Source organism: Parasteatoda tepidariorum, chromosome 5, assembly GCF_043381705.1.
Source record: "Parasteatoda tepidariorum isolate YZ-2023 chromosome 5, CAS_Ptep_4.0, whole genome shotgun sequence".
Taxonomy (NCBI): Eukaryota; Metazoa; Arthropoda; class Arachnida; order Araneae; family Theridiidae; genus Parasteatoda; species Parasteatoda tepidariorum.
The window spans coordinates 3,943,606-3,958,149 of NC_092208.1; the positions used below are offsets into that span (position 1 = coordinate 3,943,606).

At 26.6% G+C, this 14,544-nt stretch overlaps 1 protein-coding gene across 5 annotated transcripts in view; it reads right to left on the reverse strand.

Annotated features, from left to right (window-relative positions):
• Nucleotides 1-10,069, reverse strand: part of LOC107449459 (trichoplein keratin filament-binding protein) — a 43,294-nt gene extending 33,225 nt beyond the window's left edge. Inside the window, exons 1-5 of one of the 5 annotated variants that reach the window (XM_043047769.2) lie at nt 10,027-10,069; nt 6,857-7,079; nt 5,163-5,277; nt 1,762-1,875; nt 682-741 (exon numbers count right to left, since the gene is read on the reverse strand). In XM_043047769.2, coding sequence (XP_042903703.1) covers nt 682-741; nt 1,762-1,875; nt 5,163-5,277; nt 6,857-7,047 — 480 coding nt within the window. In that variant the 5' untranslated portion in view covers nt 7,048-7,079; nt 10,027-10,069. Of the gene's footprint in view, nt 1-681; nt 742-1,761; nt 1,876-5,162; nt 5,278-6,856; nt 7,080-9,866 lie in introns of all 5 variants that reach the window. The other 4 variants (XM_043047771.2, XM_071180930.1, XM_043047772.2 and 1 more) reach the window with 4 other exon arrangements.
• Between the last annotated feature and the right edge of the window lie 4,475 nt (nt 10,070-14,544).

A 14,544-nucleotide genomic window follows, 5' to 3' on the forward strand; every position in this document is an offset into this window, starting at 1 on the left:
ATTTTTTCTGTATATACTAAAGTTTAACCTATCTAAGTATGCACATAGAATGTATTTGATATAACTCACTTATCTCTAGGCAAAATCAGGTCCTTTCATGAAAAAAGGCTAAAAACAACATGGGCTAGGTTTTTTTTTTTCTCCAAAAAATTCGTGCTTTGGCAAATCCTGACAAGTAGGGACAATTTTAATTATTCTGAACTGATAAAATTTTAGATATTTAAAAATGATTGTTAACTTTTACAACCAAGAAAAAATTCTGTACGTAAGTAACACATTTTTATTTCTTTTAAACTCTTGTTGATACTTTTTACTAAGTTAAATACTTACGGCAAACAGAATTAAGTATGCCACATCAAAAAATTTATTTCAATTCTTATTAATCTAATTGATAGTTTTAAATTTGTGCTTTTCTTCTTCATAATTTTATCTATGCTTAAATGCTTTGAAGAACAAAAGTGTTTTAAGAAAGGGAAAAAAATATGTATATAAAGAAATAAACAAAATTAAAAATGTTCAGATATTTATTCAATCTTCTATTATTAAAAATATATAAATAAATAAAAGAAATTTTTTGGTAATAATTTTTAGAAAATGAAGAGCAATAAATTAAATTGAACTACATAATACTTTTGTGGTTTCAAAATTATTGATTAAAACTTTATAAAGCTAAATATATACTTCTGATGAATGACTTCTTGCACTTGATGGAAGCATATGACATAAATATCTTTTCTGCATCTAAGGAAGTGAAATAATACGTGAATAATATAATAAATAAGTGAATAATATAATTAATTTAGGAAAATTATGAGAATCACAAAATTTTAAGAATAGCAATATAGTAGACACAAGATTTTCAGAAAAATTCAGAACTGAAGTATTTACAGTTAAATGAGTTACCAAGGGCACTTTATTCATGAGTATTTCTTCTCTAAAATGATGCGTAGCCAAATCTTTCAACAAAAATAAGCACCTTTTAAACATTTGTGACAAAGGAAAAAATATAAATAAGATGGTTATTTGTCCAAAAAAAAACCTGAAGGAAAAAAAAAGAGGTCCCCACACTTTTTTGTTTATTAAAAGTTAGTTATTGAAAAGTATGTACAGGGCTGTAGTTATGTCTATTTCAAATGCTGGCAGCTAAGTAGGCAACTTTGGACATTTTTAAAATGTCAAAACTTTTGCAATTTATGTCTGGTCATAATATTTCATCAACATTACAAATAGTTCATGTCCCAAAGCAAAACGGGATACCTGAAAGTGACGTAGTGGGGGTATTTCGATCCTGATTGGTTGTCAAAGCGTGGCAATTTTTTACACTAGCTAATTGTTCCTTCCATTCTATTTTGAGTAAGCAAAGCTAGTCAAGCATCAATTCTCTTCAATGACACATTCTAAATTCTTTCCCTATATTTTGCACAGAGACTCAACATAAAGATTAATAGTATTTATTCTTTCGTTTCAGAAAATAACAAAAACAGACAGAATAAATTACTCTAACTTAATCTTCAATTTTTAATTAAATAACCTGAATTTTAGACATTAAAACTATTTTTCTCCGGCGGTAAAATTTTTTGTTATCGAGTAGAAAAATAGCCTGTGGGATCTTATGATGTGGCCCTTTAGTTTAAGACCTAAATGCTTGAATTACTTTGATAAGTAACTTTGAGAATCTTTAGATTTTGTAAAAAAAAATATATACATTTATTCATAATGTAAGCAATAAATGCTAGATCAGCCTCAGAAATTTTGACTTACATTTTGCTCAGTTTCTCTTCTTTGTCTTTGAAGATCTTCCATTTGAATCTTTAATTGAGTGATATTCCATGGATCCTTTTCTCGATTCATTTCTTTCAATTCCTTCAGCTCTTTCTAAATATGCAAAGAGCTATAATAATATATATTACAGAATTCACTCATTTAAATTAACTTAATCGAACCAACTGATTCTCAAAAAAATCATCATAGCTAAGTAAAAAAATCCAGTAGATTTTACAAAATACTACAAATTTCATGATAATTGTTGCAAAATGTACTAAATATTTCACACATAGGTAATTTTAGGGATTTTTATATTCATGAAAACTGCAATATTTTCCAGTTATGTTTAACATTAAATGAGCTTGAAATGTTATGTATCATGTTTACTCATAATTTAGAATAGTAATAGGTATTTAATTCATCAAAGATAGTTATAAGATTTTTTAATTAGTTTAAAAAGGAAGTTCTATATAAACTCAAAATTTTAGAACAAAAAAATTTTTTAAACTGATTTTTATAAATGAGACTAGCTAATGTATTAGTAACACATATTTAAATATTCAAGCAAGCAATAATCTGCCCAAAAATTCTATTTTAATATTGATTTATTTAGGAAACTTACTTTTAGGGAATTTTCAAAAATGTTAAAAAACAAGGCAGATTTTAATTAAACCAGTAAACCAGGAGAAACTGACAAAATCCAGTAGAGTTGGCAACTATGAATCATTTATTTCAATCACATGATTTTTTCGTAAAGATAAATCATCGATTTAAAAACTTACAACGCTTAATATAAGATTATTTAAAATTATTATTGATTTAAAAAGTAATAATGAATAGTTTCAAAAATTATTAGCAATAGTTTGATCTGTTAACAAGATTTTATCAACTAAATTAGGGTAAAGCAACCAGTGAAGTAACACACACCAATGAAGGAATATTTCATAAATATTTTTTAAAATTAAAATTTTAAAAGTTTTTACTTAGATTGATTGGTAACAGTAGCTTACTGCCAAACAACAGGAAGTCATCTAACAATGCATTGGTGTACCTGGTCATATGGTCTTCTCTGGAAATTTTTTTAAATTTGTTAGAATCTGTTCGGCACCTTGTTTTAATGACAAAATTATAGGGTCAGTGTTTGTATTTATCCATTTAAAGTACAATTAATTGCATATAATAGTTCTATTTTCCTCACTATGAAAAAAAGAACTCAAAATATGGTTATTGAAGTTATGTTTTATTTATTTTAAGCATCATAGCATAAGCAAGTACTGAGATTAAGGGGTGTTTATTAAATGGATTACCAAACAATGAAAAACCAATGAATGATAAAGTGTTCCTTTACTGGGATTTTTCCAAGTTAATGAAAATAAAAGAAAAAAATTTAATTTCCTTGTATCTTTAGTCATATTATACATCAAAATTATGTTAAAATTACAAAAAACAACTTCCAACCAGTGAAGGAACAGGCTTGTTCCTTCACTGGTTAGAAGTGGCTTGTTTCTAAAAATCTTCAAAAAGGTGATAAATCTTAAATAAGGAGACAAAATGTGATAACTTTTTAAAAATGGTGAAAAGGGTGTAAATGTGACCCACTCTTCACCCTGAGTTTTATCAGAACTGTTTATATCGAATAAGTAATGCCATTGATATGAAACATTCTGAATCGCTATAAGTGAGAAAATATGAATTTCAAACACTTTTGATTAATAAAAAGCCTATTTAAATACCGAAAAATTCATTTTATATAGAAATAATACTACAAAAGTGACAAAAGTTGAACAAGAAAAAGTATAGATATTTCAGCCCTGTGGCAGAATATTTTCAGGCTTTCTTCTACATACCTCTCTAATACTAATATCTTTCTGTAAGATACTTAAAAATAACAAATATACATGTTACTAATTTAAAGTAACAGAAGCGTTAACGTCAATAAATAAATTTAAAAAAATGGGAGGCAATAAAATTATTTTTTTTAACTGAATATGTAATATTTTTTTATTCTAATATATTCTATTTCTCTTACATTTTGTAGGACACACTAATTACCTCCTTTTTTGCAATTTGTAATTCATCATCACATTTTTAAAAAAAATTGTGAAATCCCTAGTAGTAACTACTGAAAAAAGAGATTGACACCGAAATCACACAAAATGGACTCTTTAAAAGGGGTTATTAAAGGCATGTTTTCATTGTGAGATTCAATTGTTGTAACAAATAATATCATATTAAAAATAACAGATTTTAAAAGCTATGTGTAAATCAGTAATAATAACTGCAAGAAAAATTAAAACAATAATTTCTACAAAAGCCAAATTTTTTACTTCATTATTCTTTATTTTTCATTATTCTCAAATGAGAATAGAAAAATAAGTTTTTTTTCTCCACTCCAATGCGCGAGAAAGGCATTTTTTGAATTTAATTCTGAAGAAAAAATAAAATCTTTCGAAAATTTCTGCAGAAAAGAAAAGCTAAATTTTTTACTTCCCGAAGGAAGAATCTTTCTGCAAAAACTCAGTATCATTCTGCGACAATGTCGCCATGATGTACTTTAGTGAGAGATGTTTTTTGTATTTGTAGGTATTAAGAGTTGCAAGTGAGGAAATGAGATTTCATAGCTTTAAAAATTAATAAAAACTATTTTTTTCAAATGATACTTCAATCTAACAAGATAATGCAATAAAGTCATTGTCAGGCTACATACTGAACAGATAAGTTATTCATATTTTCGACGGTAAACACTGCATTTGCACAGAACAATGCTAATACTTGATATTACATAACCTAGCTTTATATAGATAACCTAATCTAGTAGGTTTTATTTAGAACCATGAATGGTCAATGTCCTCCTATTAATCCTTCTTCATTAGTTTTTCTAACAGTTAAATAACCAGACATGCCAACATTGGAAAAATAAAATAGATTTTACTAGCAACATTTTTTAAGCTACAAATAAAGTGTTTTCATATATCATGCAAGTCAAAAAGAGAAATTCAAAATTAGAAATAATAAAAGCACTTACATTCAGAGAAGTAAAAAATATGTATATAAATCTTAATCTAAAAAAGATTTTTTTAAAACCATTATTTATAATTACTTCAACTATAAACACTCAACATACTGCAATACTGGCAATAGGACATCTGTTGAGGAATATGAGAAATATTTTAGTCATCATTATTGCAAACTTTGTAAAAAAAATTTCTTCAACAAATAAGGAGAAATTTGAGAATATACGGGTAAACAGGAGATAGACATAAAATGAAGGAACCTTCGTTAAAAAACTAGAGACTTGATAAGTATGAATGAGTTTGTCTTTGATAGCGAAAAGTAAATAAACTTTAGCAACTAATAAAATCATAATAATGAAATATGACATAATAATATATCCATACCATAAACTGTTTATGTTCAACATCTAAGAGTTGAGCCAATTTTTGTCTCCTAGAATCTATTTTCTCTTTGGCAGCAACTCTCTGGTTTTCCAAGACATATGATTCTTCCCGCATTCTGTACAATGCACATAAAAATAAATTAACATTAGCTGAAACATTTGATAAGAAAAGAACCAGCATTTATTACATTGATGATATTAAATAGGAGTATAGAATAAAATATGAAATATATGAATTTTCTTATTTTATTCATTTGCATAGGTTGCAAAAGAATAAAATAAGCTGAATTATGATTTTTAAAAAATAATTATAATAAATGATGAGAATAGTCATCAGAAAAACATAATTCATTATTCTAGAATTTAGTTATTTTATTTTGAATTAAAAAGCTCGACAAGATATACTTACGAAAGTTTTATAAACGCATATTCTTTTCATAATTTATTTAATATATTGTTTTATTTAAGAAAAAATTAGGTAAATTATAAATTCCGCTACTTTTTAAAAAAAAATCCATATTTTACATGAAGTAGGTCACATAAACATGCAAAATATTCAATAAATGATTGATTATTGATTGGATATAAATGTAATTATTTCTGGTTAAAATTATCCCAACTCTAGAAAGCCCTGCCATGTCCGCATGGACCCCTAGGGTTCCCCAGTATACCCTTTGGGAAGTACAGTACAGAACCCGTTATCCGGAAATCAGAAAACCGGAACAAAATTTGATACACTTTCGCGCCATTTAAAAAAAAAATTTTTTTTTTTCCTTATAAGATTTTAGGATTTTTTTTCCTTTTTTAAAAGATGTTTACCTTACCATCATTTTGGAAATAATCACTAGTGTATTCCTTCATCGTTTTTTCTTCTTTTTAAGATTATTTCCACAAAAAAAAATTTTTTTTTCTTGAGTTTAACAATAAACAAACGGCTTTTTGTAGCAATTCAGAAAACCGGAAAAATCAGTTATCCGGAATAGCGATGGTCCCAATCATTCCGGATAATCGGTTCCCAAGTGTACTGTATGAGATGATTGAGAAGTAGTTAAAAAATGTAACACACAAATTGTGCAATTAAAAAGAGATGTTTTATTAAAAGATATGAATTATTTTTTTTATTTTTTTTTTCAACATATTTTTTACCAAGCACATCCTTCCCCCAGAAATATTTGTTTTGGAAACATGGAGGGCTTTATTACCTAACAGATTTAACATGCACTAGTCACCATTTACTACAATATTTAAAACTAAAAAGAGAAAATAAAAAGTTATGGAAAACACACAAGATTAACATAATTTTGCAAGCATCCCACCATTAAATCTGGTGACCTCGGAACACATGATAAGGGGTCTGTCTAGGTTTTTCTGAGAGGATTAAAATTAAAAATTATATTAAAATGGAAAATTAATTGAAAATTAAAAATTATATTAAAAAATCAACTCAAAAATATGGATTTATCGTTTCTTACGAGACACAAAAATAAAATTTTAAGAAAAGTTTTTCGTGAATTTCCCAAAGTTGAATTTGTGAAGGTACCGCTAAACGGTAGTGAATTCGGCTTAGATAGACCCCTGATGATACATTCAAAACTTTTTCCTCTTTTGAATCCTCCACTATATAACATAACATGAACATAAAGAGAAACTATTATTTTCTCAAGCATATTGAGAAGGAAAATGTTTTTTAAATACCTTGGTGTTGTCAAAACTTTAGCTTCTTCTAAATATTTGTATTTAGTGCATTTTCTAGCCAGGTCCTGATGAAAACTTGCAACCTCTTGACATTTTTTGGCATGAACGGCTTCCTTCTCTCTTTTGGAAACTATAGCTTGTTCGGCTAAATCTTTTCGGCGCCGAGAAACCCAATAACTAGATAATGCCATTTGAAAGATGAAGTTCAAACTGATACATTAATCTAAAGAAAAAAGTCACGGTATTAACACATACCAACACTTAAAATATACCTATTTTCATCATAGCCGGTCAAATGACCGAAGTTTATGTTTCTTGATTGAATGCATGAAATATGGATGTTATGAAGGAAATAAACTAAAAAAACTTTTCTATAATTTAAAGAAATTGTATATTGCCAATTTTTATGTATTACAAACACAAGGAATAAGAATTTTTAATTCATTGCTCAACACATGTTTTACATATACATACAATGGGTGTTTCTTTTGTACATTTTCTGTAAACATATTTCTTCTAATTAATATAATTTCTTGTGCTGACTTGATTGTTTCGACATTTTTCAGGTTAAAAACTAACAGTTGAGAAGTAACAGAAATGAAGTAAAGCTATCAAAATAAAATATAAGCTACTTACCAAAACTTTTAATTTTTTTCACTTTTCTTACACAAAAATGTCAATGCAAAATTTTATGTACTTTCTTGAAATTTGAATTCACAGTTATTTTGATTGAACTAACTATGCAACAGTCTTTGCAGATGCGGGCAACTAATCTAATGCAATACATTGAACAGGCATTACATTGTAATTTCTGACCTGATAACCTTATAAAGCAATAAATTGTTCTCACAATCAAATGGCTGGTTGTGGTAGAAATAGGTATACGACGAGTATTATTCAAAACAAACAAAATACAAAAAAAATTATTAATAGAATATTAACTGTATATAATTGTTAGAAAAAGTCATGAAGTCAAATATGCANATCTGCTGTAATTAAAAATCTTGTTTTTATCAACAAAAAAAATAAAATAAAATGAGAATTGTTTATTAATTTAAACATAGGATTATTTTATGAAGCAGATTGCAGTTTTGTTTTTCTGATTCCACTACGTTTGATTTTTTTTCTTTTCGCAATAAATCTCGCGCTCAATAAATTAATTCTTTTTATTCATAAATTTTATCATTAGGTTTTTTTTCTTTTTTTTGAATTCCGTTGATCTTGCTTTGTTCCGGGTTTTAATATTTATGCTAGTGCTTTTTTTAACTATCGTTTCGATTCGATAATTTTCAAGTGTTTTTATTTAGATTAATAAATTTTCCTTCTATTTTATCGTTTCCCCCCGTATAATTAGGTATGAAATATATTGTGTTATTTAATCATTGGTTTTGTTTAGATTATTTAATTTAGGAATTGTAATTATTTTTAAAAAATAAATATGAGAATTTTGTATTTTTTAAACTTTATTTCTTGTCTAAACTTGCAAATTTTTTTATTCTTTTAAATGTTATATTTCTACCATTTTTTTTTTCTTTTTAAAGTTAGGAGTACCTTTCTTTTTTCTCTTACTTTATGCATTACACTTTTTCCTTGTACTTCGGGTTCGATAAAACATCGATTATCGACACTTTTTGGTCGATCCAGAAAACCGGGAAATTCAGATATCCGGGATAGCGATGGTCCCGTACATCCCGGATAATTGGTTCTCTACTGTATAATCATATGAATCATAATTCGTATAATTAATATAATTTCTTCCAAGAACTTGTGCTGACTTAATTGTTTCGACATTTTCCTGGGTAAAAACTAACAGTTGAGAAGTAAAGCTATCAAAATAAAATATAAGCTACTGACCAAAACATTTAATTTTTCTCACTTTTCTTACATAAAAATGTCAATGCAAAATTTTACGTACTTTCCTGTAATTTAAATGTAAATTTGAATTCCCAGTTATTCTGATTGAACTTACTACACAACAGTCTTTGCAGATGCGCGCAACTAATCTAATGCAATACATTGAACAGGCATTACATTGTAATTTCTGACCCGATAACCTTATAAAGCAATAAATTGTTCCCACAATCAAATGACTGGTTGTGGTAGAAATAGGTATACGACGAGTATTATTCAAAGCAAACAAAATACAAAAAAAAAAATTATTAATAGAATATTAACTGCATGTAATTGTTAGAAAAAGTCATGATATGCAAAAACGATAAGATGATAAGCCCATTTTTGATGCAAAAGTTCTTAAATTGCAGTTTGACCGGTTATGATATGTTTAATGTTAAAGCTTGAAAAAGAAATCACTAAGAGACCAAAAAAAAAAAAAATTGTCGAAGATACATTGCAAATCAATTTCATAAAAATCAAACTGCAAAACATTATGGCAATGGACACAACTTTTAACATAAGATATATCTTCATAACTAGATGTGTTTAGCTTTGCTATTTCTTAATACATTAGGTCCTTTTCAAATTCTTGAGACGGATTTGGTATGAGTTGCAAAAAAATCGAAGATTTAATGCAGGTTGATAATAATTTAAAACAATGTTTTTTGAAGTAGCAACACAACTTTGTAGAAGAATGACGCTCTTGTTTCCCTGAAGTAAATTTACCATGATTAAAAAAATAATGCTATAAAATAAAAATAAAGCATATTAAAAAAAAATAATAATGAATAAATAAAATGTAATTGAACATAATATTTTCAGTAATAGTTTACAATCGGGTCCTCTCTTATATTTGGCGATTTGAAAATATACAATATATTTGAAAATTTTCTTTCCATTCTATTATTATCAAACATTTACAAAATAATATCTTTGGAACATAGAGAAAATTCAAATTTTTCAAAATAACACAAGTTAGAGTTACGTTCTATAAATTACTACGAAATTTCTCTGAAAAATTAGAACACAAACGACTTTGATTCGAAAAATCGTCCCAGAAAAAAATTAGAGCTATCTAGGAACACAACATAACATACAGAATTTTGCTTAAACTCACAAATAAAACAATCATAGGAAAAACGTAAAATAGAAAAAAAGATTAACATACTGCTTACTGTGTAAATTCTGAAATTAAGAATAGCAATAAGAGAAATTAAATTTACATAGAAAGCAAAAAATACCGCCTTTAAATTCAAAATTACAAAAAAAAAGTTTACCTTCGCTGACTTATTCACAACGCTATCAACTACCTATTTCTTTTATCTGAACATCAACTTTTCAATTCGCACAAATTAAATTTTAAGTAAACAAATTTTGAACATAGAAGAAACAGAAAGAATAAGAAAGCTGTAAGCCAAAACATAGAAATCGGATTTACATTATACACTTAAACTTTCACTTGGAAAGGTCGTCTGGGCTAAGATTTAGATAGTTGGTTGCTCTATTTCGTTGTTTTGCGAAAATACTCAGTAAGCAAAAGGTGGAATATTTGTAATCACCTTAAAATATTCTACTTTTTAAAATGGGTCTAGCATCTACCCTGTACCAAACTTTTTTTAAGCGGACCTCAACAACTGTACTAACTGTATTGGTTGGAGCTTTCTTCTTTGAGCGTGCTGTTGATGTTGGTTGCGACGCTGTATTTGATAAAATTAATGAAGGTGTAAGTATAAAAATGTTTTGATATGAGTCAGTACAAGGGATGATTTTCGTATCATGATTCCGTGGCAGAAAGATCGCCAAATCTTAGCAACTTTTAGGCAATCGCCTCCGAGTAACTTTTAAAAAAAATCACAAAAAGGGACCAACTTGAAGGGTATAACTCGTAGCCACCCCCGGCAAACTCGTGCATTTTTTTTCCCCTTGAAAAATTGTAAAAAATAATAAATGTGATTAGAAATAAAAGTAAACTTTTACATAATTATTCATTTAAATATATATAATAAATATACTATGCAAATTCTGAATATAATTTATGTAGAATTTCATGTATTGAAATGCGTCAATAATGATTTTACTTGAGAAATTTCCAGAATTTTTGAGTTGGGCTCACAATCACCCCTGTGAAGACTTAATTTCTAATCTTTAAAACTTTGTTGTTTGAATATTTTTACTCAACAATCACATCTTATATTAACTATACCTTTTTTTCTGTAAATATTATTGTAAAATGTATAGGTGGATACAAAAAATTTAAATCTAAGGATGATGGCAAGGGAAAAAGTTAAGAATGGTGACTGGTTTTTATTGATCTGCCTTTGAACAATATTTTTCTAACAAAATTTTTAAAATTCGGTTTTTATTGTTGTTCACAGAGAAAAATTTGTGTTGTATTTAATTATACAAAAACTTATTTTTTATTAGGTTTAATAAAAGGGAAAAAAAAGTCATGGGTGTATTGAAACATATTATTAGTTATTGCATTATATATTAGAAAATTGAGGTTGTTATTTAGCAAAGGTTACTTTAATCAGGTATTGTGCAAGATAATTTATCCTATTTCTGTTGTAAAATATTATCTTTTAAAAATGAGCTATTTCTTATATTATTTTTGTGAAATTTATGATGATCAAAATAATTAAGAATAAGATAGCTTTAGGAATTTTTGTTTAGCATAAGTATTTTTTTCTTCTTCTAAAAACAGCAACTTTTAAATTTAAAATATATTTAATTAGCTAGAGTAGCGAAAGATATAATAACAGATGACAGGGTGAAGTAAGTGACTGAAGTAGAATTCACTGTTTGCGTTTGGCACCGCATTAAGGGTTGTCTCAATTACAAGCCCGGGGTCGTTTATTCCCGTCCTCCGAAGAGGTGGAGCCATGTGGCAAATCCTGTAGTGCCATCTTGTGGTGAAACTTATTTGTTCCCCCAATATTGAAGTTAATAATGCTTCGAAAATTTGGGTTGGCCTCATGTATTTATGAAGTTTTTAATTGAATTAAAACTAACATTTAGACTAAATTAGTTGATAATTCAGGACGAATGATAATTTAAAAATACAGCTTTTATGACATTTATTTATTTATTTATTTCAAATGGCAGAGGTAATTGACATGAAAAAGCAAAAACATAGGAACAAAACAAGAAAGTAAAAAGTCATTTCCTTAGGAGCGCTCTTGACATTTCATTTCTCAAAAAATGTGTCTAATTTGATTAAAAAAAAAAATTTTTTTTCAAATTTATGTAGCTTGTGATGAAGTTCAATTTTATATATTTGGAACTTTAAAATAAAGAAAAGATGGTTATTGAATAAAACAATAAAAAATATTAAGTCATTTTGGAAAATTTTATTTTTGTGAAACTAGTTTGCTGTTAATGATTTTGTTGCATTCTGATTTAGAAAATAGCTAATTTGTTCTCATTAGAATTTCAAAGTTAAGCTTAGCTCCCAAACACATGGGGCTGCTGACTGGTAAAAACCATAAAATTTTGTCCACATACTGAATTATGTTGTTTATTTTGAAAACAATATTTTATTGTTTTTCTCAGCTAATAGCTCTGTTATGATAAATTGTGAAACTCAATGAGAAAAAATTATCCTCATTTTTTGAACAGGATGCAGCTAACCATACATATGTTTCCTTTCTTCTTCTTTTGATTGATTCTATCTTTTTTCTTTCTTTTTTATAGAAACAATGGAAGGATATAAAGCACAAATATGCTCAAGAATAATTATTGTAATATAAGAAATAAATAGCAAAATTTAATCATGTTGTCAAGTTGTAGTTCTGTGAATGAGATGTGTAAAATTGTTTTCATTTTTTATTTAACTTAATAAATGTTGAAACATGTTAAAACTTGCTTGTCTCCCATCTCATCAGAGAAATGTATTGTTTGTATTTTTATTGTATTAAATGGTATGCTTAAAATATTTGGCATATGAATAATATTATTGCATGCCGAAAATGACAAATAACAAGTAATAAATAAAAAATTTAAGTCAATCCCAACTTAGGTCAACAAAAAAAGATTTTATATTAATTACTCTTTATTAAATAATAAAAAAAATGTTCTCTAATATAAAACCAGGGTTCATGATTTCTTTTATTTCAATCGGAATTTTTTTTCCATTCAAATGCACTGTAAAAACTTTGATTCATGGCTAAAAAAACTTTATAAACATTTAATAAAAATTAAATTAAAACTATATTATAAGAATATTTTAGAAGCTCTAACTACCTAATGCAATTTTTCATTATAATACGTAGCTTTGAATGCATAGCAAAAATTTTGAAACAAATGCATGGTTGAAATTTGAAGACTAGATGAAACAGAGAATTTAAAGAATAGTTTATCTATTAAAACAAAGTTTCAATTACGAATCCATAATTTTAATTTAAAATTGTGATTTCCTTTTTTTCCCTCTTGATTTTTAAAATGACAAAATAAATGTAACAGATTTTGTTTAGTCATTCATCAATAGATAAATATTTAATCTTTATATTTTTAAATTAAAATATAATTTTTAATCCTATATCAAAATAGATAAGTTAAGCTAAAAAATATGTGCTCATTGAAATTTTTTTTCACAAAATTTCTTTATAGAAAATCTGTTAATGTCAAAGATTCTGTAAACATAGTATGAGAAAAAAATACTTAAATGTCTTAATCTTAGTCTTATTTTACGAACGATTGAAAATTTGAGCAAGATATAGGGAGAGTGTGAACTAATTGTAGGAATTGAATAAAATAATCATAACTTGTAATGTAATGAGCAGTCTCATCATTGCAGCCATTACAATTAGGTCAAATTAAGAAGTATAAACTAAAACAGGTAAATGAATAGCAGACATTACTTTTTATAAATAATTAGATTTATTTATCTCATGTGTCAGTATTTATTGTTTCTGATGCATATTTTAAAACTGTGAATTGAATGAGACCTAATAGTTTGATAATTATAAGAATTTATTATGAAAAAGGGTCTTTATGTCTGACACTAGTGAAATGAGATATTCTTTTTCACTAAAAAGGGTGAGATTAAAATTGAGTCTGCAAAAGAAATGACTTAGAACTCATTATTATTGTATTCATGGAATATTTTACATTTTGTTTATATTATACGTAGGGGTGTGCATAGCCTTTTTAAATGAGAGGCCACTTGCACAGCAGGTTGAATATTAAAGGTGACCACACATGTATTTAGACATGTTAATGACAAATTAAAAAAAAAATTATAATCATAAGCACTAATATTTTTATCAGTGAACCTAGAATTTATCAGAAATATTTTCAGGAAATGAAATACTTTTAATTTTTAAAAATACTTTTAATTATTAAAATTCATTGAAAAATGAACTTTTTTTAAAAAAAACAAATTTCCCTTCTTATTGAAAATTGATGTAATTAAGAAAATATAGAAATTGGATAAAAGATTTTTTGTCAAATCATTTAGTACGAAAAATCTTCTTAAAATAACTTTAAAAAAAAAACGGGATATTCATAGAATGAAAGAATAAAATATAAATCAATAAATATATATTTTGAAGATTAATGCAAATTCAAGTGAAATATTTTAATTGAACAAAATTTATAGGAAAAATCATTTGGATTTGAGATGAAATTGGCAAAAATAATGAGAGACAAAAAATGATTTTTTCCAATTCGAAATTCGCGTATCTTAATATTGTATTAAAATTATTGGGTTTTTAAAAACCATGCAAAAATCTGAAGCAATGACGGTGGAAAAAGCAATCGGGAAACACAGATTTACAATAGAATATACGTAAATT